The sequence below is a fragment of the Eucyclogobius newberryi genome, unplaced genomic scaffold, assembly GCF_026437365.1.
Source record: "Eucyclogobius newberryi isolate DKJ021-1_F unplaced genomic scaffold, fEucNew1.0.hap1 SCAF_18, whole genome shotgun sequence".
Lineage (NCBI taxonomy): Eukaryota > Metazoa > Chordata > Actinopteri > Gobiiformes > Gobiidae > Eucyclogobius > Eucyclogobius newberryi.
This window is the reverse complement of record NW_027315812.1, coordinates 33799194-33825422: the sequence shown is the minus strand read 5'-3', so window position 1 is coordinate 33825422 and position 26229 is coordinate 33799194. Positions and strand designations below refer to the sequence as shown.

At 46.2% G+C, this 26229-nt stretch overlaps 1 protein-coding gene across 1 annotated transcript in view; it reads right to left on the bottom strand.

Annotated features, from left to right (window-relative positions):
* The window catches only part of cubn (cubilin (intrinsic factor-cobalamin receptor)), a 277880-nt gene that overhangs the window by 148768 nt on the left and 102883 nt on the right, over positions 1-26229 (bottom strand). Inside the window, exons 42-53 of the mRNA XM_072451238.1 lie at positions 25428-25574; positions 21593-21783; positions 18666-18831; positions 18071-18245; positions 11182-11360; positions 10180-10383; positions 9514-9654; positions 4444-4628; positions 3155-3326; positions 2818-3021; positions 1548-1697; positions 1360-1481 (exon numbers count right to left, since the gene is read on the bottom strand). Of these exons, the coding sequence (XP_072307339.1) occupies positions 1360-1481; positions 1548-1697; positions 2818-3021; positions 3155-3326; positions 4444-4628; positions 9514-9654; positions 10180-10383; positions 11182-11360; positions 18071-18245; positions 18666-18831; positions 21593-21783; positions 25428-25574 (2036 nt within the window). The remainder of the gene's footprint in view (positions 1-1359; positions 1482-1547; positions 1698-2817; positions 3022-3154; positions 3327-4443; positions 4629-9513; positions 9655-10179; positions 10384-11181; positions 11361-18070; positions 18246-18665; positions 18832-21592; positions 21784-25427; positions 25575-26229) is intronic.

Genomic DNA, 26229 nt, shown 5'->3' with positions numbered 1-26229 from the left:
TCCTTGGGAAGCTCCTTGGGCAGTTCTCCTTGGGCAGTTCCTTGAGCAGTTCCTTGGGCAGCTCCTTGGGCAGATCTGCTTGGGCAGTTCCTTGGGCAGCTCCTTGGGCAGCTCCTTGGGCAGTTCTAATTGGGCAGTTCCCTGGGCAGTACCTTGGGCAGCTCATTGGGCAGTTCTAATTGGGCAGTTCCTTGGGCAGTTCCTTGGGCAGCTCCTTTGGCAGTTCCTTGGGCAGTTCCTTGGGCAGTTCTCCTTGGGCAGTTCCTTGGGCAGCTCCTTGGGCAGTTCCTTGGGCAGCTCCTTGGGCAGTTCTCCTTGGGCAGTTCTTTGGGCAGTTCCTTGGGCAGTTCCTTGGGCAGTTCCTTGGGCAGCTCCTTGGGCAGTTCCTTGGGCAGCTCCTTGGGCAGTTCCTTGGGCAGTTCCTTGGGCAGCTCCTTGGGCAGTTCCTTGGGCAGTTCCTTGGGCAGCTCCTTGGGCAGTTCTCCTTGGGCAGTTCCTTGGGCAGTTCCTTGGACCTCATGAGTCTCATTTGCTCTAACGTACTGTGAGCTGTAGGTCGTATACAGCTGTGAGCCTTTCCTAATCAAGTCCAATCAGTTTAATTAAACATAACTAATGAAGGAGTAGAACCATCTGTTAGTATTCAGGACAATGTTTTAAAATTCAAGACATTTCAACTTCCATCCAAAAGTAATTTTAGTCTGATGAGCTGGTCTGAGCTGACTAAGCCCCGCCCCAGGGAGGAGTTTCACCGGAAACTAACCTGCATTTGTTTACCTGTTACTAGGCAATTTATAATCCAGCAAAAAGGACCTTCACCCAGGACAATTTGGCAATAGTAACTGTCATTATTAAGTACGGTAATAACAGAAGAGTTGAGTTGCAAAAAAGATAGATTATCCCTTTTAAAAATGTGTTACAAATTTGTTTCTTTTTGATACCGTATTCGACACATGACATTATAGTCGATGAGATTGACTCTAAACCAAGAAATAGTTTTTGAAAACACCGCTGGATAAAGAATTAAATGTAAGCCTTTGAACTCACGACAATATAAACGCTGATATTTTCACCATGTCCGTGACCTGAATAACACACACGGTGAAACAAAAACACATGAGGCACAGAGCTTTACGCACAGTGCGCTCCATCTGCACCACGGAGCCGCTCTTCCTCTGGGCAAACAGTTGACCCACCCTCACTCAGCACTGGGGCCCTGGAAGGTTCCCCTCCGGGTGAGAAAAGTGACCATGACGCTCCAAGTGTATTTGAGCAGGTTGAAGTTTGTAAAAGGCGTAACACATGTTTCTAAAAAAGTCATTAATTGTGTTCCCGATGAGTAAGAAGTTGTTGCCTCACAGTTATGGTGTGTCCTGCGGGGGCCTCCAGGAGCCAGGCACAGCGGCTGGGGCCGGGGTACACAGCAGGGTAGTTGGGACTGGAGATCAGCCCTCCCTCTCCCATCTGCCAGCCTCCACACTCTGAAACGCCACACAGTCACTATGAAGTCCATTTGAGAGCTCAAACTCAGTAGCAGAGAGTCTTACCAGAGAAGGAGTACTGCGCCTTGAAGCCCAGGTCTGCCACTGAGGAGTCTGTCTGGAAGTGCACGTACAGCTGTGGAGTGAAGACCACTATGGGCACTGCGGGAATGCTCTGCCCACAGAACTTGGCCAACTGCTCTCCATTCGCATCACCTAATGGGCAGTAGTCAGAGCAGGTTAGATTACATTTATGGATCTCTCTTCTAGCTCTTTTTAGAGTTGATATGTGCCTAGATGATAAAGGATCATGTTGTCCTGATGGCTCCAGCAAAGCCGGACCGGCAGCATGCACAGGGACAGTTTGCAGCTGAGTACGAAGCCGCTGTGATGAGAATCAGCACCTCCAAATCCGAGGCCATGGAAGGATGAGGGAAGGATGGAACCTGAGATTGACAGTTGGATTGGTGCAGCGTCTGCAGTGATGCAGTCGCTGCATCGGACTCTTGTGGTGAAGAAGGAGTCAAAAGGCAAAGCTCTCGATTTACCGGTCAATCTACATTCCTACCCTCACCTATGGTCTTGAGCTTTGGGTAATTTGTGGATACAAGAGGTCGAAATGAGTTTCCTCCACAGGGTGGCTGAGCGCTTCCTTAGAGGCTGAGGAGCTCAGTCACACTGGAGGAGCTCGGAGTAGAGCCGCTGCTCCTCCAGCTGAGGTGGCTCGGGCATCTGTTCCGGATGCCTCCTGAGCACCTCCCTGGGGAGGTGTTACGGGCATGTCCCACCGGGAAGAGGCCCCGGGAAAGACCCAGGACACGCTGGAGGGACTATGTGTGTCCGCTGGCCTCGGGATCCCCTCTGGAGGAAGTGTCTGGGGTCTGCCCCAGATAAGCAGAAGAAGATGGGTGGATTTTGGAAATCTTATTTAGTATTTGAGTAACTATATGTTAACATTTTGTTCAATCCGAGATTGTAATTTAATGGAGGATTTGCCCTTAAATTAAAAGTGGGAGAAAAAATCATTTGGAGAAAACAGCCATTAATGTTACAATGTCCCAGAGAAATCTACAGATGAAATTGATTGAATAAAACATATTTCTGGGCAGATTGGACAATTCTGTTGTTTCCAAGTGAAAATGTATATGTTGAAAGAGCCAACTGACCAAAAATAAATACATAATAAAAATAAGAATACAACATGATTCCTGGTTAAGATCGGATTAAGTTCAGGTTTAGTTTTAAATTCATCCTTATTATGATAGGTCAGACCAAAAGCATATGGAGAAGTACTGATTGCGAGCAGTTTATTCCTTAGTGTGGTAAAAACTCTCACCCAGCCTGAACTGCAGGTAGTCATTGGCACAGGTCTGGTGGCTTTGCAAGTGGAGGTCCTGGATGAGCACCACGATGGAGGAGTTGATGTGGTGATGGTTCTGGATGAGCCACTCACAGTTCAGGTTGCTGCTATAGTTGGAGAGCAGGTACTCAGGAGAGGTTAAGTTTCCCCCAGACGCGCTGCCCAGGATGCCTCCACACACTGAACACACACAGGGAGTTTGATTACTTTTGCCAAGGAAAGTTTTGTGGTGTTCTGTGATGTACATTCTCCAGACTGTGTTGGTTGTTTATGAAATGAAACAAAGAAAGTAAAGCAAAGAGTGCATGCTGACCTGCGGGCTCGTCAGTGGAGTAGGTGGCGCTGAAGCCACCGTTGGACACAGAGGCGTCTGTCCTGAACACCACAGCCATGGTGTTCCCTGAGGACTGGACCTGAGTACCAGCCGGGACAGAGCCACAAAACCTCTGCAGCCGAGGGGCATCGGCAGCCAGCCCGTTCAGCACCTGCACAACACAGTGATGGCTTTTTTCAGGAAATGATTCACACTCTTGCAAGTCATTCTGAAGTCATTAGAATTGGCAAAATGTGATATTTAGGAGGCCACTCCCCTCAGGAAGGAGGCCACTCCCCTCAGATTGGAGGCTACTCCCCTCAGGGAGGAGGCCACTCCCCTCAGATTGGAGGCCACTCCCCTCAGGCAGTAGGCCACTCCGCTCAGGTGGGAGGCCACTCCCCTCAGGCAGTAGGCCACTCCCCTCAGGTGGGAGGCCACTCCCCTCAGGCAGTAGGCCACTCCCCTCAGGTGGGAGGCCACTCCCCTCAGGCAGGAGGCTACGGTCCATCTGGACGAGAACCTCCTGCCAAACGAACAGTTTCAGAAATACTATCACATCTGTTCTGTTCAATGTTTTCAAGAGACAAAAAGCCCACGGTCTTTCTTTGCCTTTGGAGGGTTCTGTAAAAATAATACAGTATTGGGGCTAAAACCACATCATCAGCCTGAATGAGCACTGATCCCCCCTCTTTCTTTTAGGGATAAGCCCCAGATGTTCAGAACGTCTGGTTCCGCCTCTGCAATTCCAGTTCATTGGTGGTCACATGTTTCTCTCCTTCTTCCACTCCTCTCGGAGTGCTACTGTTTCAGACTCTGCTGATGCTGACCTGGAGATCCAGATGCTCTTCCTCTGCCTGAGGAACTGTCTTTAGATGAACCTCCCTCTCTCCTCCTGATGGATCTGTCCATCTCCTTCTCTGTGGTTCTCCTCCAGGTTTCGACTTTCTCCCAAAGGATTTTGTAGTTTTTCCTGCACAAGGAGGATCTAAGGACAGGGGGCGCTCTGGGACATTTATCCATTTGCTAAATTTCTGTGAATTTGTTTAAGTACTTCAGAAATAGTCACTGGTGGTGATATTACAGTCTTCAAAGCCCTGTGTATATTTTACACATTCAAGGGGTTGTGACCAAGATTTTCTGCTTTGGGCACAAAAATGGCTCGAAAAATGCCTCTTCTTCCTGTTTCCAACTCAAATGAGCTCCCCAATTTTACACTTATTAATAAAAACATAATAAAAACCGAACAGCCGTCAGTGCAGCGTTGGCTGTTGCAAGGTAAGCCTCACCTCCACATAGTCGTAGAGACAGGAGGTCCCGGAACCTTCCAGGCGCAGGTCGTTGATGGTCAGGGTTACTCTGCGTCCTGGGACAGCCACCACGTCCCAGCGGCACACTCGGCTGTGAGGGTAAAGGTTGGGGTAGTTTGGTGATGAGATGGTCCCGGAGGGAGCGTTCAACTCTCCCCCACACACTAAAGAGAACAAACCATGTTAGAATAACTATACTGTCCTATGATTTAGATGGGTTCTACTTCTATTTCTGGACTTACATTGAGGAAAATAAGTATTTGAGAACCCTGCAATTTTGCCAGTTCTCCTACTCAGAAATTATGGAGGGTCTGAAATCTTCATCGAAGGGGCATTTTGTAAATGTGAATCTTAAAAAAAAATCCGGAAATCCCTTTCTATTATTCATTTATTGTATTAGTATGTTACTGCTATGAATAAGTATTTGAACGCCTGAGAAAATCAATGTTAATATTTGGTACAGAGGACTTTGTTTACAGTTACAGAGGTCAAAGGTTGCCTGTAGTTCTTGGTTTGCACACGCTGCAGCAGGATTCTGGCCACGCCTCCACACAGATCTTCTCTGGATCTGTCAGGTTCAGGGCTGTTGCTGAGCAACACAGAGTTTCAGCTCCAAAGAGTTTCTATTGGATTTATGTCTGAGGCTGACGAGACCCCTCCAGAACCTTGAGATGCTTCTTTCAGAGCCTCTCCTTTGTAACCCAGGTGATTTTCTGCTCCTGGACCGTTTCTGCCTCCGTTTTGCCTGCCTGGTCCCTTTGCTTCATTTTTGCCTGCCTGGTCCGTCTCTGCCGAACTATCGCGAGACTTCGCACACGTATCGCGAGATTTGTGGCGCTAAGCTCTTTAAAACATGGCCGCGCGCGGTTGTTCGGGAGGAGTGTGGGCCTCCAGGTTGTTAAGCGGCTGCAGGTAGGCGGTTAGCCCTCTAAACGTTACATTTTACGGATATTCTGCTTATTCACTGTTATGCCATCGACTTTGCAGATGCCTCTGCCTGTGATCTTGTGTTTTGTTTGACTGATATACTTAAAGTGGACCTGGTGAGTGCTTTGTTATTGTTCGAAGCTAACATGCTATGCTACTGTTGATTGAATCAGTTAACACGGACTTGTCAGCCGGTGCGGGCGCTGGCTGCACTCGTTCATGTTAAATTGTATCATTTTTGCACTTCAACTTTTGCTGAATCTGACACTGAAATCTAATGATTTAAAGTTAAATTATTAAATGTTAATTTTTCTTTATGCTCAACACTGTAACTATTTATGCCCAAAACACTGGGAATATTAATTACGGATTGAGATGAACAGATGACATGAAATATTGTATCTAAGCATGATCTAATGTTGAATTATAATAATTATTAATTAATAATAATAATTCTGTTGTTTATTCATGGTCCTGTTTTGAACAGGCCAGGTTCCAGAACTGGATGGCGAGCTAAAGAAACCAGAACAAACCGAGAGAGTGCAAACATCTGCCGGTGCGGTAGGAGGCGCTGCAGCTGCTCCCCACACATACATTATATCCTACACAATATCCCCTGCTAGTGGATACACTGATTCATACTCTGAAACCCTTGGAATTTACCCGTGGATTCTATTTTTGTGGACTGAGCTATGCAGCACTGCACTTGGAACTTTGTTAACGCGTTGAACTGATTAAGTTCAGAAATATGGACCATTATTCTAATTGTGCACAACTGTAAATATTGTATATATTTGTCAATCACTGTAAATAACACCACTCAGCGCTACAAGCATTTTGTCAGTTGTCTCATTGAATACACCTCATTTTCCTCCGAGCCGAACCTTAAACTTCTGGTACTAGTCCAACTCCAATTTTAATGCACTGCAGCATTATACATGCTACACCTTGGTTCTCCTGGCTGTGTGCTTCAGGTCATTGTCATGTTGGATGACTCAGCCACGCCCCATCTTCAACCACGCCCCATCTTCAACCACGCCCCATCTTCAACTACGCCCAATCTTCAACCACGCCCCATTTTCAACCACGCCCCATCTTCACTGCTCTGACTGAGGGAAGGAGGTTGTTTCCCAAAATCTCACAATCCATGGCCCCATTCATCCTCTCCTTAATACAGAGCAGCCGTCCTGTCCCCTGAGGAGAAAAGACCCCCAAAGCTTGATGTTTCCACCCCTAAAGCATGATGTTTCCTCCCCCAAAGCGTGATGTTTCCTCCCTTAAAGCGTGATGTTTCCTCCCCCAAAGCGTGATGTTTCCTCCCCCAAAGCGTGATGTTTCCTCCCCCAAAGCGTGATGTTTCCACTCCCATGCTTCACAGTTGGGATGGTGTTCTTGGGATGGTCCTCATCCTTCTTCCTCCTTCAAACACGGAGAGTGGAGTTTATACCAAAAGCTCTATTTTGGTCTCCTCTGACCACATGACTTCCTCCCATGACCCTCGGGATCATCCTGATGGTCAGTGGCACACTTCAGACAGGTCTGGACATGACTTAAGCAGAGGAACCTTCTGTGCGATGCATGATTTTAAACTATGACGGCGTAGTGTGTTACCATAGTAACCTGTGAAACTGTGGTCCCAGCCTCAGGTCATTGACCTGCTCCTCCTGTAGTTCTGGGCTGATTTCTCATCTTTCTTATCATCATTGAACCCCACGAGGTGAGATCTTCATGGAGCTCCATCTTTAGCCTCTTCCATGTTCTAACAGTCGCTCCAAGTGCAGAGCTTGTTGTAGCCTAACTTATCTAGTGCACATATATTTCTGTTGTTAATTTTAGTTTTGATACAGTCAGGAGGCAGCCAAACTAACGCACGGGGGAGGCGGGACAAGTGGCAGATAAACCAATGAGAGCTGTGCATGGTGTGTTTGTGTGTGTCTGCAGGAGGCAGAGGGAAAGAAATACACATAACTCACATTAACCATATGAGATTTTTGGACTTCATAAAATATATTCTTAACCAAAAATGTTTCTGTAAACCCTCATTAATCTTGGAGTGTTCCATCATAGAGAATTATGAGTCATATGTTACTATGAGCTGCATAAGCCCTGCCCCCAGGCAGGGGCTCCAGATAATAGCCCGTCTTCTTAATCTACTTGTTTACCCTGCCTTAGTTTCACCTTAAACCAATATCCTTTTGTTACCCTAACAGCCTTGGAATGGGCCATGGAAATCCTCTTTTTGTCTTAAAATGTTGCCCAGTTTAAAATAAACTGTCTAAAAATCCTTTGTAGTTTTTGTAGCTGTGGGTGGTTAGAGCTAAAGAGCAGGTTCTGATCCCTGTGTGTACGTTTCCTTTATACTTCCATTTGGAACTTCCTGTCCTCTCCTCTGATAGTGGAACGATCTAGAAAGTCCAAGCGGTTCTCCTTAGGGTCTTCTCTTGTAAACCTGATTCAGGTCCACAGCATTGATGGCTTCAGCTCTTGTTTCTTGATCATCACAAATGTGTCGTCCACGTAGCGACACCAAAGGTTTAGAGGAGTGGCTACAAAGGAGGTCAGTGCCTTCTTCTCAAAGTGCTCCATGTACAAGATGACCACTATGAGAGGGACGGGAGAGCCCATGGCACAGCCAGGAATCTGTAGAAGTGGAATTCATATGTGGTGTTTAGACAGAAGTCTTGTAGTTTGCAGATGTGTTCAGGTGTTAGTTTTGTTCTATCCTGTAAAGTGGTGTCTTCCTGTAGTCTGGTCCTCATCTGTGACACTACATCATATGAAACCATGAGGTCATCGGGTCCATTTGGAGATGCTTCACTTTTTTCTCTGTTTTCCACATGATATTCCGAGTTCTCCACAATGGTGCCAGGACTGTGTGGTGTGATGGAATCTGTGCTACACAATGAGTCTGAGCTGGGCATTCTGTTTGACAAGTTTGGGTAAGTGTCTGGGGCCACAAAAACAACTAAAAGCCAGAAGAACATAAAAGACAGAAACTAACCAGTTCGGAGGATGTCAGTACGGATCCGGTGACCTCACATGAAGAGTGTTTGCATGGATTGTTGGCGTGTAAGGTGATATTGTGAAATGGAACGTAGTAGAGAACAAAACAGGAGGAATAGAAAGGAAGGATTGGTTTCCGCTGGTGGTGGATGTGAGGCAAACTGAGAGAGACTGAGAAGAACAAGGCACCAACGAAGACAAGGATTCACTGTAACAAACACTGCAGCTGGGTTACCTGGTGACCTGTCTGCTGTGTGTAGTGACTCCACTATCAGCAGCTGAAACAAGACAGTCTCATCCTCAGAGCCTTGTCCTTGGATAAATGAAACCATTTGCAGCTTCAGGAGAAGCTGTCGAAAAGTAGAATGGTTGTGGAACTCCACGAAATTAGAAGTGAGCAGTCTTAATCTTAAAGACATCATCTTAACAAAATGATATTGCAGTCTCGCTCTGCTTATTTTTCCAATCTTATTGTAATAATAAAACCCCCATATTTCTTTTGAGGTTTTTCAGAATCTTTTTGTAGAAAGTTGAAGATTTAAGGGCAAGTATAAACTCTCCCCTGAATTAGGTTTGTGTCTTTATGTCCTCAACATCCTGGTGGTCCTCTTCACACCGTCAGCCTCTTAGTGGGAAAGATGAAACGCTCATCTCGTCCTTTTGATATTAAAGCGACCTCCCTGCTCCTGGATGTTTCTGATGTTTGTCCCTGGGTTATAAAGCTGAGACATATTTCGCTCTTATTTTAAGCTTGCTATAGTAAACCCCATTCTTAAAAAGTCTAATCTAGATACTTTGCAGCCAAAAACCTACAGACCCATATAAAAAAAAAAGATTCTTTAAAAAAATAATGCTTTGATACTTTTCAGGGGTCAGAAAAATGCTCTTTCAAGTGATGTTACGATGGCAGCAGACTCACAAAGTGTTGGTGTAACTTGATTTGACGTCTGACTTTGACACTGTAGTTCACAAAATGCTGTAAAATATCTGGTATATTACACCTCCATTTCTGTTCAAAGAGGGATTCTCCTCCAGATGGAAGTTGAAAACGTCATTATCATGATGCCTGCCTTTGATATGTATGTCAATCATATTTTTCGTGATCTGGTCAAAGCTTACCTTCTACGCTGGCCTCAAACTTTAGGCTGAACCCAGGGGCATTTCCACTTCCATCACTCACAAACTTCACATAGGCAAAGCTGTCGGAGGTGTCCATGGGAGCGGGGAGGGCGGAGCCACAGTGCCGGCCCAGCACCAGGCCTGGACAACACCACATTTAGAGTTTATGTTTTTGGGACACAAGCATGTCCCCAGAACATTTGTCTATTTCTGGTGCATTCTAGTTGGGTAAAGTGTGATTACATGAAGGATTCTATGAACTGTCACAGGGATGGGACAGGAATCTGTGCCACATACATAGAAGGTACGTAAAAGTGTTTAGATTTGGCTCAGACAAAACAGGGTTAACGCTGGTGAATGAGGAACTAAAACTGATCAGCACATTTTCACACATGTGATCAGACAATTCCACGATTGTGGACTTAATGACGTGTCTCGTCTGATGGGAATAGTGTCTTGTCCCATGACCTGGTATAAACAGATAATATTATCATATACATAAATATAGTATTATAAATATATTCAACAGATGTGAATGTTTTTGGTCAAATGTTCCTTGTATATTAAGTGCATTCACATTGCACACTGTACTTATAGTTTAACATAATAATACAAAGGCATAAGCAGTTCAGCAGAATGTTCTGGAATTCTGGTTTGTGTCCTGACCTGATGCGTTGTACTCTCTGATCTCCACGTAGTCTTGAGAGCAGCCGCTGGTCAGGCTGAGGTTCTGGTAGCTCAGGGTTAGGTAGTGTCCAGTGGGGCCCTCCAGGTACCACTCACACTGGGAGTTGTCAGGGTAGTTTGACCCCGGAAAACCTGGGCTGTGGATCAGTCCGGTCTGCCCGATGAAGCGACCGCCACACGTCGCTGTCAGAGAAAAGGATATATCACGTTCTTTTCCAGACAGGCACTTTCAATTTCATGGAGAAGGTGTAGAAGTGAGGCAGGTGAGGCAGGTGAGGCAGGTGAGGGAGTGAAGAAAACAGCAGCTGGAGGGACTTGTAAAACAGGCTAAAGACCACCGAGTCAATTGTTGTGAGTTTGGGCGGTATAAAAACAATTGAATTAAAGGAGGTGGACCTCCCTATATCGGCCATAACTCTGTTCCACAGGGGGACAGCAGCGCCTGCTGACCTACTGCATCCTGTCCTGGTTCTGCAGCTGCACAGCAGGGGACAGGCACAGTCAGCTGTAGAGAACAGCCACAGCTGCAGAATCTTCACAGAACACTGAGCGGACAGAGAGTGGGATTTTAAAAGACTCTTTCTGTGACAAGGTTGAACCGCTTTAGTTAGAACAAAGATGGAGCAGCTTTAAGAGCAGAACTACTCAACTGCCCACAGCAGTTAGCCTCAATCAGAGGCTCTGAGTGGACTTGGTGTGACTGTGGTGGCTGTGCAAAACATTTTATGTAATCTAGAAAGGACAAATAAGACATGTTGAATCTAATGTGTCACTGGCAGTCTTCATTTTTCAAATAACCCAACAAAGTACAAAGTACAAGTACAAAGGAAAGTGGGCGTTTTAACAAGGTGAACAGCGTTCAAATGGAGTGCACATAAAATGAGCATTTTAAGTGAACCAGTACAGATGGCACATCAGAATGTAAGTGTGTCCTCTGTGTGTCCTCTGTGTGTCCTCTGTGTGTACGCTGTGTGTACTCACAGATGGAATATTGTGCCTTGAAGCCTTTGTGTGTGACGCTGGTGTCGGTTCTGAAGCGCAGAGTCATGGAGGAGCCAGAGGAGCGCTGAGTGGAGGGCAAGGTGTTCCCACAGAGACGAGAGAGAAGGTCTGCACTCCAGTCTGAGCCGTCACGCACCTCCAGGTAATCATACTGACAACTGCAGGACAGAACACACAACATCAGACACACAACATCAGACACACAACATCAGACACACAACATCAGACACACAACATCAGACACACAACATCAGACACACAACATCAGACACACAACATCAGACACACAACATCAGACACACAACATCAGACACACAACATCAGACACACAACATCAGACACACAACATCAGACACACAACATCAGACACACAACATCAGACACACAACATCAGACTCAACATCAGACACACAACATCAGACACACAACATCAGACACACAACATCAGACACACAACATCAGACACACAACATCAGACACACAACATCAGACACACAACATCAGACACACAACATCAGACACACAACATCAGACACACAACATCAGACACACAACATCAGACACACAACATCAGACACACAACATCAGACACACAACATCAGACACACAACATCAGACACACAACATCAGACACATCAGACACACAACATCAGACACACAACATCAGACACTCAACATCAGACACTCAACATCAGACACACAACATCAGACACACAACATCAGACACACAACATCAGACACACAACATCAGACACACAACATCAGACACACAACATCAGACACACAACATCAGACACACAACATCAGACACACAACATCAGACACATCAGACACACAACATCAGACACACAACATCAGACACACAACATCAGACACTCAACATCAGACACACAACATCAGACACATCAGACACACAACATCAGACACTCAACATCAGACACATCAGACACTCAACATCAGACACATCAGACACTCAACATCAGACACACAACATCAGACACACAACATCAGACACACAACATCAGACACACAACATCAGACACACAACATCAGACACACAACATCAGACACACAACATCAGACACACAACATCAGACACTCAACATCAGACACTCAACATCAGACACACAACATCAGACACACAACATCAGACACACAACATCAGACACACAACATCAGACACACAACATCAGACACACAACATCAGACACACAACATCAGACACACAACACACAGCGATCGCACGGCGAGACACAGAATGGCGCTCGCGCAGTGATATTAAGAGCGGCAGCGCAAGCGAAAAGTACTACGCAGCTAAGATCGGCGTGCGAGCGCCGCAGGCGTGAGCAACATTTTGAAAGTACTTTTTGCAAGAGAGCGCCTTCCCACCGCCACCCTTCAACCTCAGCCCAGCAAGAGCACTGCACATGCAGGACTCACGTGCAGGACTCACGTGCAGGACTCACGTGCAGGAGTCAAGTGCAGGACTCACGTGCAGGACTCACGTGCAGGACTCACGTGCAGGACTCACGTGCAGGACTCAAGTGCAGGACTCAAGTGCAGGACTCAAGTGCAGGACTCACGTGCAGGACTCACGTGCAGGACTCACGTGCAGGAGTCACGTGCAGGAGTCACGTGCAGGAGTCACGTGCAGGAGTCACGTGCAGGAGTCACGTGCAGGAGTCACGTGCAGGACTCACGTGCAGGACTCACGTGCAGGACTCACGTGCAGGACTCACGTGCAGGAGTCACGTGCAGGACTCACGTGCAGGACTCACGTGCAGGACTCACGTGCAGGACTCACGTGCAGGACTCACGTGCAGGAGTCACGTGCAGGACTCACGTGCAGGAGTCACGTGCAGGACTCACGTGCAGGACTCACGTGCAGGAGTCACGTGCAGGAGTCACGTGCAGGAGTCACGTGCAGGAGTCGGGTGCAGGAGTCGGGTGCAGGAGTCGGGTGCAGGAGTCGGGTGCAGGAGTCGGGTGCAGGAGTCGGGTGCAGGAGTCGGGGTGCAGGAGTCGGGGTGCAGGAGTCGGGGTGCAGGAGTCGGGGTGCAGGAGTCGGGGTGCAGGAGTCGGGTGCAGGAGTCGCGTGCAGGACTCACAGAAAGTACATCAGGTATAACAAGGAGCCTTTCTATAACACAGGTTTTTGCATTAGAATCTGAAAAAAGGCTCCGAGATACAATTCCAGTGTCATCCAGTGGTAAGAAGTCCACATTTTTTACAAGAAAACCAGCTACTTTCAATACATGGCGTGGCCTAAAGGCAGCAGACAGAGGGAGGATCTATGCCATACCTCGAGGTCACACGTAAGTCTATCTTGATTGGAGATGCTGCAATACGGCATGTGACGCATGGAAAGATCAGCCCACATTCTTTTCCCAGCATCACTGTTTCTGAGATAACGTCACTCCTTCCGAATGTTTTGGCTAAACATCGAGGAGTTAAACAGCTGATTGTGCTCGTGGTGCAGTCGACATGCGGCGGGAACAGACTGAAGTTTTGAAAAAAGACTTCTTGAAGTTATTCGACGTGCTTGATAAAGTGGAAATCAAAACATTCATAAGTCGACCTCTTCCAAACATCGACAGGAGGATAAACAAGTTTAGCCGGCTTCTTCAGCTGAACACATGGCTGTCCAAAGAGTGTGCACCTAGAGGTGGAGTGAGGGTGCAGAGGTGGAGTGAGGGTGCAGAGGTGGAGTGAGGGTGCTGACAGAGAACCTGCTCCACGCTCTGAGGCATTGGACTGGGCCTGGACAGGGTCCTGAGCAGATAGTTAGAGAAGAGAGGAATGAGAGAAGAATTCCTGCTCCATCAGCCAGAGACCGAGCCAATGTTTCAACATCAACAGCACCACAACCTCAGCCTCCACCAAAGGATTCATCAGCAGCTGCTCCACCACCACCAGCAAAGGGTTCAGCTCCAGGTGCTCCACATTCACCTCCACCGCATCCAGCGAAGGACTCATCAGCAACAGCACCACAACAATCTTCACCATTGGCCAGCGCAGGGGTCATTCCCCATAGGGTCCTCATCAAAGGCCTTGGACCCATCTGTGACAGGCCCGACCATCCCTGGGTTCCCCCTGTAACATCTACTCCCACTAAAGATTCCTCATTCTGCTTCTCATCTCCACCCTCACCCATGGGCCTTCCCAGCCATTTTGAATGTCTGATCAAATCAGGCATTAAGATGGCTCCACTCACGCCCAATATAGCAAGGGCTATGTCAATACTTATCAACTCTTCCCTGCACAAGCCGACTACACCAACAAAATCCCCACCACCCATCCCCCCTCACCTTTCACCTGGTATCTCCCATAGAGAGGATGCACTGGGTCTCAGCGTTGCCGGGACTTATTGTCATATCAAAAATCAAACTAACCCGGGGCCCTATGTAAAAAGAGCCCCCCCTAGTGCTATTCTGTAGTCACATCATCACACAGATGGAAAAACAAAATGCGAGTCAGGCTGCCCAATCTGAGAAATGTGATTCATATTCCCTGTGAAAAGATAAAGCCCAGTCTCACTGAAACTAGTCTGAAACTTGCTGTGCTAAATGTCAGATCCTTATGTAACAAATCACTCTTAATTAATAATTTTATTTCTTCTTATAATCTTGATTTTATGTTTTTAACTGAAACATGGCTTGACAAAAACACAGGAAATGTAGTTCTGATAGAATCTGCTCCATCCAACTTTAAGTTTGAATCTGAAACACGAGAAAACAAAAAAGGGGGTGGAGTCTGTGCTGTCTTTAGAGATGAAATAATTACCCGCAGGTTGTCTTTTGGGGTGTTTTCATCATTTGAGTATGTATCCTTTAAAATGGAGCTAAAACGGTCTCCATCCATTCTCTTGTTTTATACAAGCCTCCCCAGCACTGCCAACGTTTTATTGATGATTTTACTGAGATGCTTTCAGTCGTATGCACAGACTTTGATAGTTTGGTCATTACAGGTGATTTCAATGTGCATGTTGATAATATTTGTGACAGAAACGCTAAAGAGCTTGTCCTTGAAACCTTCAGTCTTACTCAGCATGTGAGAGGCCCCACCCACAGCAGAGTGGCCCTACCCACAGCAAAGGACACACTCTAGATCTCATAATTACAAAGGGGGTAAATATTTCAAATGTTAATGTGATCGATGTTGCTCTGCTGTTCAGAGGCTGGTCCTGCAGCTGTTCAGAGGCTGGTCCTGCAGCTGTTCAGCGGAGACACATAAATGATGGCACAGGTGCACTGTTTATGGAAATGATAAACTTTGAAAATGTCTCATGTTCTAATGTAAATGATTTGTTGAACTCTGTTACATCTAGTGTTTTGAATGTTCTGGACACCATCGCCCCTATGAAGGCTAAAATGGTTAAAAATAAGCAGAAGTTGCCATGGAGACATGATGATTGGGTCAGGGCACAGAAAAGGGAGTGCCGCAGGGCCGAACGGAAATGGCGCAAGTCAAAGCTCCAGGTTCAAAAAGAGATTTACAAAGAGAAGCTGAACATGTACAACTTAATCTTATGTAGAACTAGGGAAAGATATTTCTCTGAAATAATTGGAAGCTGCAGTAACAACTCGCATGTCCAGTTGTCACAGTAAACAGATTAACAAACCCTCCTGCTCAGCTGCCGTTAGAACTCATTTCCACATCAAGTGTAATGAGTTTGCATTATTCTTTAATGACAAAGTTCAGAGCATTAAAATGATATAAATCCCACAATGCAAAAAATTACCCTAAAACCACCAAGACACTTAGAGCTGACTCACTTTGCACCTGTAACTGACAAAACTGTCCATGACAGTCCATCATCTACAGCTGCCGCCATGTGTGAGCCTCCAGATTTCTAAAGTCTGTGCTGAACAGTTTGTTAGCATCACTCACTCACATAGTTAACATGTCGCTTCAATCTGGAACATTCCCAATGTCTTTGAAAACTGCGGTCATAAAGCCTCTCCTAAAGAAGAGCAGTCTTGATGCTGCAGTCCTGAGTCATGACCGGTCCATCTCTAATCTGACATTTTGGGGCAAAGTCCTTGAAAAGGTTGTTTACAACAGTCACAGATTTCCTCTTAAGAAACAACTTATTTGATGTTTTTCAGGTTTTAGACCTCATCACACTGAGACTGCTGTTGTCATGGTGACTGAGACAGCTGTTGTCATGGTGAATGAGACTGCTGTTGTCATGGTGACTGAGACTGCTGTTGTCATGGTGACTGAGACTGCTGTTGTCATGGTGACAAATGACATCCTCCTGAACACTGACACGAGAAAAGCCTCAGTCTTAATTCTGTTGATCTGATGCTGCTTTTGACACTGTCGATCATGTGACCCTCTTACAGAGACTAGAGGACTGGGTGGGCATCACTGGCCCCGCCCTAAACTGGTTAAGGTCCTATCTGGAAGACAGGAAGCACTTTGTGTCTCAGACCACATGACCCTGACCTGTGGAGTGCCCCAAGGGTCAGTCCTGGGTCCCCTTCTGTTAAACCTCTACATGCTGCCATTAGGTCAGCTGATACGCAGTGAAAATGTGTCCTATCACAATGATGCAGACGAGTCAGATCTATGTTTCACTGTCGCAGGTGAATATGGACCAGTGGATTCACTCTGTCACTGCATCCAACAGATCAGTTTGTGGAGGCAAAACAACTTTCTCCAGCTGAACTCAGACAAGACTAAAATCATCGTCTTTGTCACAGAAACAAAGACAAAGTGTTAGTGTCACCTCCAGAGTCTCTCTCTAAAACCTACAAACCAAGTTACAAATCTGGGGGTAATAATGGACTCAGACTTGAACTTTAACACGTCAAATAAATAACATCAGCAGCTTTTTACCATCTAAAAAACATTGACAAAATCAAAAATATAGTGTCAAAACCAGATTTGGAGAGACTTATCCATGTGTTTGTCTCCAGTAGATTAGACTGTAACGGCTGCTCACTGGTCTCTCCAAACGAGCTGTAAAACAGCTGCAGTTCATCCAGAACGCTGCTGCTCGGGTCCTGACCAGAACCAGGAAGTACCATCACATTAGTCCTGTTCTCAGGGGCCGGCCTCCTGCTGGTGCCAGAGTCAGGACTAAACATGGACCGGCCTCCTGCTGGTGCCAGAGTCAGGACTAAACATGGACCGGCCTCCTGCTGGTGCCAGAGTCAGGACTAAACATGGACCGGCCTCCTGCTGGTGCCAGAGTCAGGATTAAACATGGACCGGCCTCCTGCTGGTGCCAGAGTCAGGACTAAACATGGACCGGCCTCCTGCTGGTGCCAGAGTCAGGACTAAACATGGACCGGCCTCCTGCTGGTGCCAGAGTCAGGACTAAACATGGACTAGTCTTCCAGAAGATGTGAGACAGGTTTTACTCTGACAATGTTCAAATCTAAGCTAAAGTTTTGTTTAGCTGTGCATGTGACTGAAAACATTTTTTCTTTGCACTCTTCTCTTTTATTTCTTAAACTGTTTTGTGATTTCTGTAATTTCTTTGTGATTTGAATGCATTTTTCCTGCTGTGAAGCACTTTGAATTGCCTTGTGTATGAAATGTGCTCTACAAATAAACATTTAAAAATAAAACCTAAAACTAAACCTGGACTGGATCAGGACTACACAAGGACATTACTCACCTGTCCTAGAGTAGGATATTTCTCTTTTGTAATAGCACAAGAGTAAAACATAATGTGCATAAGCACGATAAAATAAACTAAAATGGTACTTAAAAGGACATTTTGATACATCACAGAGACACAAAAAACAAAAATCATGCACACACACTATTTGATTAATAAGTGACATCATTTCACTGAACATTCCGTGTCTTGGTGCATGTATTTGTGGAACAGTCGTGTTAAACACAGTCGTACTTGCTGGTGTGTTCGATGTAGAAGTCGTCGTGGAAGTCCAGCTGCACGGCCTCTCCGTTGGGCACAGTGATGACCCACACACAGTCCATGTTCTGAGGGTAGTTCTGAGGGTAACCAGGAGAAGTGATGTATCCTGGGACATCTCCATCCAGCAGCTGGATGTGTCCTCCACAGGCTGCACAAGACACACACACACTTCAGAGGACGTTAGGACACATGATGGACAGCGCTGTGTCAGGACGTCAGGACACGTGATGGACAGCACTGTGTCAGTACGTTAGGACACACGATGGACAGCGCTGTGTCAGGACGTTAGGACACACGATGGACAGCGCTGTGTCAGGACGTTAGGACACACGATGGACAGCACTGTGTCAGGACGTTAGGACACACGATGGACAGCGCTGTGTCAGGACGTCAGGACACGTGATGGACAGCGCTGTGTCAGGACGTTAGGACACACGATGGACAGCGCTGTGTCAGGACGTTAGGACACACGATTGACAGCGCTGTGTCAGGACGTTAGGACAAAGGATGGACAGCGCTGTACCTGGGCTGGTTTGACATACGATCACACGTGTTGCCGTGACAGTACCTTGGCTGTGAGCTTCAAAGATGAGCTTGAAGCCGCTGGCCTCGTTGGAGCTGTCCGTCCTGAAGCGGAGGTGCAGGTGATTGTCGGAGGTCTGGAGCAGGGCAGGAGGAGACGTCCCACAGAGACGAGCCAGCAGAGGGGCGGACGTGTCCTGGCCGTTACGCAGCTACAGAAAACAACATGCTTTTGAAGGAAATCATGGGTTCGATTCCCGGGCCAGACCGACATCACATGATCTCTGTCAATCTCATTCTAGACTATCATTTCAAACAGAGATGATGACTGAATAATAGGCTACTAATAATATTAATAATAGCCTAATAACAACAGCAATAATGATTATTTTATAATACCAAATATGGGAGTGTCTACAGAGCCGCGGCGCGCGGCCGAAACTGCCATGTTATTTTGTGCCGCGGCTCCTGAAACTGCTGCGCTATTTGACCGCGCCGGGTTAAAGTTAGGGTTAAAGTTAGGGTTAAGGTCATGGTTAGGATTAGGGTTAGGGTTAAGGTCATGGTTAGGATTAGGGTTAGGGTTAAGGTCATGGTTAGGATTAGGGTTAGGGTTAAGGTCATGGTTAGGATTAGGGTTAGGGTTAAGGTCATGGTTAGGATTAGGGTTAGGGTTAAGGTTAGGGTTAGGGTTAGCCATGAGGCTATAGGGTTAGGGTTAGGGTTAAGGTTAAGGTTATGGTTAGGGTTAAGGTTATGGTTAGGGTTAGGGTTAGGGTTAAGGTTAAGGTTAAGGTTAAGGTTAACCTGTTACCACCCACCCGCCGGCGAACATTTTCTATATCTCAAATATTCTCTTACATCATCACTTTTATTTCTGTGGTCAATACCAGCAAGTTATACATCATTTTAAAGTTTATTTTCTCAACAAAACGAATATGTCATTGATTTACATTAAATAATTTGCTCCAAGAAGCAATTGCCAATAGTTTGTGAGAAAGTCTCAACTTTTACAAACACATGTCCTGTTTGCTGTTTATGACGGACGAAACGGCTTTAATTCTGTACATCCTTGTACTCAGTCTGTCCGTAAGGAACCATTGAAAAACGATATCCACTTGTATTTTTCCTGAAGTTATCCGATTTCGAGATATTGTCAAGTAAACAAACTTTTCTTCGTTTCTCGCTGGACGAGAATGCGCTTGTCCGCCGGATTTCTCCGTCCATAACAAATGACCTGTTTGACTTATAAGATAGTGTTTGACATCGATCTCTTCCTTAGACTGTTTCCTACAGAATGAGACCATCCACCAATTTTTCTGTCACCGGGTTTGTTTGCTACAGCCTCCGGAGGAAAAAAATTCGGCGCTTCCGAAGCGCGCGTCCATCTTTGTTTTTAGCCCTTAGCTTCTGCTAACAGGCACGCAGGAGACTTTGAGTGACATATTATTCTAGCCAATCAGGAGACCTTTGTCCTGATAGGCGGGACAAAGGGTTTATTTACACAGAATCTTCTGTATTCTCGTGCGTAAGGCTCCGGGAAGGCTGTAAAGAGCCAGATTTCTCGGCAGGATTTTGCGCATAACGTTTTCTGATTTTATTAGCCTTTTGGACGTGCATTTTGTTAGATATATGTATTATTATACCAATACAAAAATAAAATAAAAATATTATAATTTTTTTTTTTTTTTTTAACCTCTATATGGGAAATTCATGGGTAAACTCATATTTACACATTTTCACATATTTTTTTTTTAGCAGTTATAATAGGTATTAGTGGCCTACAAAACATCAAAATGTATGTTTTATGATCATAGAGGAGCTAAAATTGTAATAAAACAGTTTGGCACAGTTGGCACATATTTGGATCACTTGTTCCGAATATACTTTTTGATACAAAAAGGTCAACAGCACCAAAATGCCTGTTCTAGAGATCTGAAACTTTACACAGTTGTTGTCAACAAGATAAACATCATGTACAGTGAACAGCATATGCACACAATGAAGTATGTCATGCTCAGGACCATTACAAATTGACAATATTCAGGCGAGACTAAAAAAAGGATGTTTTGTTTATGTTTGGGCCTCTGTAGTGTAAGTTCTGAAGCCCTGACAGTGTGACATGTGCACATCTGCAGAAACTAGAAGGCCTAAACTTTCTAATGATGTATCACACTTGCATGTGGAACATAAGATCCTCTTTTAATAAGCAATGTCATTTGGGTCCAACCATTGTGCACAGGGCGAAAATAGGTGGGTGGTAACAGGTTAAGGTTAAGGTTAGCCATGAGGCTATAGGGTTAGGGTTAGGGTTAAGGTTAAGGTTAAGGTTAGGGTTAGGGTTAGGGTTAGCCATGAGGCTATATGGCCGTGCCGCAGTTCCTGAAACTGCTGGGCCATTTGACCGCGCCGCGGCTCTGCAGCCACGGTCCATCAAATATAGCCTGATTGTATAATTAGTCAATCAATTTGCATAATAAGGCTGATTTCTGTAAAATATCCACACAAAAATCTGAATTTGTTAGATACTAAATACTGCCTACTTTATGACAGATGCAAGAAAAGAGGTGAATCTGACCTTTCTTCTTCTGTGAATGGGACATTTAAATATGAGGTATCGATGTTCCCTAGAATGTACCCATTTTAATGTAGCATCATGATTATCTAACAGCAAAGCTAACATGTCACACGACATCACCACATCCTGAACGGGTTGGACTTCATGGTAGAATTCAGACAGTGTTTATGGTTAAATACTCTGTAATTCCTGGCGAAACACTCAGTGTCCTCTGTGAGCATAAACAAACTAAGGGGAAATCACTGTTTAACTTTTAAGTTTTAGGTTTGACATGGAAAGTCTGTGGATCGAAGCCCTAATGAAAGGCTCAGCATGTGTGGATGTCCATGTCCCGAAGAGCCCAGGACATGACTCTAGAATGTGCTACATGCTAGCATGTGTGGAGAGTTGTGCACCTCCAGAGAGTCCCCTGTGCTGCAGCCGGTCCCAAAGCCCTGGATCTGGAAGGGGCTCTGGAAGGCGACGGACACCCTGAAGCCGGGGGTGACCATGACGTGCCAGCTGCAGTCAGCGTTAGGCCGGTAGTTCTGAGGGTACAGAGGGCTGCTCAGGACGCCCCGGTCAGCATGAAGCAGGCCCCCGCAACCTGGACACACAACATTAGGTCAGCAGACATATGGCCCTGGTGCCTTAGGTCTGCATGACCCACAGGACTCCCTCCCCAACATGAACACTTTTTGACTTTTGTTTGTGTGTTTTATGTTTGTTTTAATTGTTTTATGTTTACGACATAAATTGTCAAAAAAAGAAAAAGTGTTTTTGACCTTCGCTCTATCTTTGAAAAGGCGCGACTGAAGAAATAGAACACACACAGAAAAGTACAATACTCTAATGCTACACGCTCATGTCCCTTTCTCCCATTCTTCTACAGAACCTCTCGAGCTCACGTTGGATGGTGAGCATTGGGTTCAAGTGTGGCCCCTGGGCCACTCAAGGGCTCACACAGAGCTGTCCTGTAGCCCCTCCTTTGTTCACCTGGCTGTGTGCTGAGGGCAGTTGTCTTGTTGGAAGATGAGCCTTGGCTCCAGTCTGAGGTCCAGAGCCTCTGGAGCAGGTTTTCATCATGTCTCTGTTACTGCTGCATTCTTCTGCCTGGTTTCCTCCAGACATGATGCTTCTATTCAAGCCTAAGAGTTCAATATTTGTTTCATCAGACCAGAGAAGTTTCTCATGGTCTGAGAGTCCTTCAGGTGCCTTTTTGTAAACTCCTGGTGGGTTGTCATGTGCCTTTTACTGAGAAGTGCTTTCTGTCTGGCCGCTCTGCCGCACAGGCCTGAATGGTGGGGTGCTGCAGAGATGGTTCTTCTGGAAGGTTCTCCTCTCTCCACAGAGACATTCTGGAGATCTGTCAGAGTGACCATCGGGTCCTTGGTCACCTCCCTGACCTTGTCTTGGAGGTTCAAACTTGTTCCATTTCCAGATGATGGAGGTCACTGTGGTCAGAGGAACCTTCACTGCTGCAGAGATGTTTCTGTCCCTTCTCCAGATCGCTGCCTCCACACAATCCTGTCCCAGAGGTTTAGACAGTTCCTCTGACTTCATGTCATGGTTTTAAGGGGACATATGCTGGACAGAATACTGAATACTCTTTTTCCGTTTTTGCTTTCTTGCTCTCTGTGCAGGTGTGAGTAACTGTGAGTATGAAGTGTCTGGCCTAGAACATTTTGTTCTGGTGTCTGGAAGGATGATGGCGGCGTTCAAGATTTACGTTAATGGTAGGAGGCGGCCGAGGCCCCTATAGGGATGTGATTCGTGTACATCTGTGGACGATAAACTCGTCGTCTTCCATGTATGAGCTAAGATCTGTCCAAACCCAGTATTTATGTCTCTTTGTCTGGTGTAGTATAAATATGCCACGAAAGTTTGGAGCGGCTTACGAGGAGCCCAGACAATGTAAGTCTGTTTGACGCTGTTTTCTGTCACAGCCTCAGCGAGTTTCTTCCTACTTCGAAGCCACCTCAGAAAACATCACCTTCAGTCACCACAAGTACTATGTGCAGGGTGTGAGTAACTGTGAGTACTATGTGCAGGGTGTGAGTAACTGTGAGTACTATGTGCAGGGTGTGAGTAACTGTGAGTACTATGTGCAGGGTGTGAGTAACTGTGAGTACTATGTGCAGGGTGTGCGCAACTGTGAGTACTATGTGCAGGGTGTGAGTAACTGTGAGTACTATGTGCAGGGTGTGAGCAACTGTGAGTACTATGTGCAGGGTGTGAGTAACTGTGAGTACTATGTGCAGGGTGTGAGTAACTGTGAGTACTATGTGCAGGGTGTCAGTAACTGTGAGTACTATGTGCAGGGTGTCAGTAACTGTGAGTACTATGTGCAGGGTGTCAGTAACTGTGAGTACTATGTGCAGGGTGTGAGTAACTGTGAGTACTATGTGCAGGGTGTGAGTAACTGTGAGTACTATGTGCAGGGTGTGAGTAACTGTGAGTACTATGTGCAGGGTGTCAGTAACTGTGAGTACTATGTGCAGGGTGTCAGTAACTGTGAGTACTATGTGCAGGGTGTCAGTAACTGTGAGTACTATGTGCAGGGTGTCAGTAACTGTGAGTACTATGTGCAGGGTGTCAGTAACTGTGAGTACTATGTGCAGGGTGTCAGTAACTGTGAGCACTATGTGCAGGGTGTGAGTAACTGTGAGTACTATGTGCAGGGTGTGAGTAACTGTGAGTACTATGTGCAGGGTGTGAGTAACTGTGAGTACTATGTGCAGGGTGTGAGTAACTGTGAGTACTATGTGCAGGGTGTGAGCAACTGTGAGTACTATGTGCAGGGTGTGAGCAACTGTGAGTACTATGTGCAGGGTGTGAGTAACTGTGAGTACTATGTGCAGGGTGTGAGTAACTGTGAGTACTATGTGCAGGGTGTCAGTAACTGTGAGTACTATGTGCAGGGTGTCAGTAACTGTGAGTACTATGTGCAGGGTGTGAGTAACTATGAGTACTATGTGCAGGGTGTGAGTAACTGTGAGTACTATGTGCAGGGTGTCAGTAACTGTGAGTACTATGTGCAGGGTGTGAGTAACTGTGAGTACTATGTGCAGGGTGTGAGTAACTGTGAGTACTATGTGCAGGGTGTGAGTAACTGTGAGTACTATGTGCAGGGTGTGAGTAACTGTGAGTACTATGTGCAGGGTGTGAGTAACTGTGAGTACTATGTGCAGGGTGTGAGTAACTGTGAGTACTATGTGCAGGGTGTGAGTAACTGTGAGTACTATGTGCAGGGTGTGAGTAACTGTGAGTACTATGTGCAGGGTGTGAGTAACTGTGAGTACTATGTGCAGGGTGTCAGTAACTGTGAGTACTATGTGCAGGGTGTGAGTAACTGTGAGTACTATGTGCAGGGTGTGAGTAACTGTGAGTACTATGTGCAGGGTGTGAGTAACTGTGAGTACTATGTGCAGGGTGTCAGTAACTGTGAGTACTATGTGCAGGGTGTGAGTAACTGTGAGTACTATGTGCAGGGTGTGAGTAACTGTGAGTACTATGTGCAGGGTGTGAGCAACTGTGAGTACTATGTGCAGGGTGTGAGCAACTGTGAGTACTATGTGCAGGGTGTGAGTAACTGTGAGTACTATGTGCAGGGTGTGAGTAACTGTGAGTACTATGTGCAGGGTGTGAGTAACTGTGAGTACTATGTGCAGGGTGTGAGCAACTGTGAGTACTATGTGCAGGGTGTGAGTAACTGTGAGTACTATGTGCAGGGTGTGAGTAACTGTGAGTACTATGTGCAGGGTGTGAGTAACTGTGAGTACTATGTGCAGGGTGTGAGTAACTGTGAGTACTATGTGCAGGGTGTGAGTAACTGTGAGTACTATGTGCAGGGTGTCAGTAACTGTGAGTACTATGTGCAGGGTGTCAGTAACTGTGAGTACTATGTGCAGGGTGTGAGTAACTGTGAGTACTATGTGCAGGGTGTGAGTAACTGTGAGTACTATGTGCAGGGTGTGAGTAACTGTGAGTACTATGTGCAGGGTGTGAGTAACTGTGAGTACTATGTGCAGGGTGTGAGTAACTGTGAGTACTATGTGCAGGGTGTGAGTAACTGTGAGTACTATGTGCAGGGTGTGAGTAACTGTGAGTACTATGTGCAGGGTGTCAGTAACTGTGAGTACTATGTGCAGGGTGTGAGTAACTGTGAGTACTATGTGCAGGGTGTGAGTAACTGTGAGTACTATGTGCAGGGTGTGAGTAACTGTGAGGAGGGTGCAGCGGGGTTCTAACCTCGTGAGTAGGACGCGTTGAAGCCTCTCCCGCTCACGCTGCTGTCGGAGGAGAAGTGGATGTACATGGAGTCAGCAGACGAGTGCAGCGGGCCGGGCACCTCTCTCCCACACACAGTGGCCAGGACGGGCGACAGGGTGCTGGGACCTGCCGGGGCAACAACCACTGATGAGCACACCATTTCAGAGCCTGAAAAACAACTCATTCAAATGGATTTGACTTGTATTCCTACCCAGGCACGTTTTTAAAGGACAGTTTTAGCTTGAAATGGGGATGAGAGAAGAGAGGACAAGCAGCAAACTGTTGAAGCCGGGACGCGAACACACATGCAGCTCGGCATATGTGCTGCCGCCTCAACCATGCCACCACCAGGCAGCACTTTACTCAGCTTATTAATGAGTAGAGCTGTACGATACGTGTAGTTGGAGATGTTAATCGTCAACGTGGGTTCAGGAGCAGGACCACGCCTCAACCTCTTACTCCTCCAGTAACCACGCCCCACTCTTTAACCACACCTCTCATTACCCAGAAGCCCTACCTATACAGGCCTATCCACAGCATCTCTTGTTGTCTCTGCTCTCTTGACCCCGCCCTCCCACCCCTTGTTCCCTCTAGTTTTTCATGTGTCTGGGCAAACACACAAGCTCCTTGGGCACACGAGGACACTGTGAGCAACATCAGATGTGCACGCTGTGGCCACGCCCACACCTGTTCAAAACCTTGCATCGTAGCAAGTTACATTCAAATAATGAAATTACAGCAGCAATTTTTATTAGTTTACTTTTATTACAAGAAATTAGGC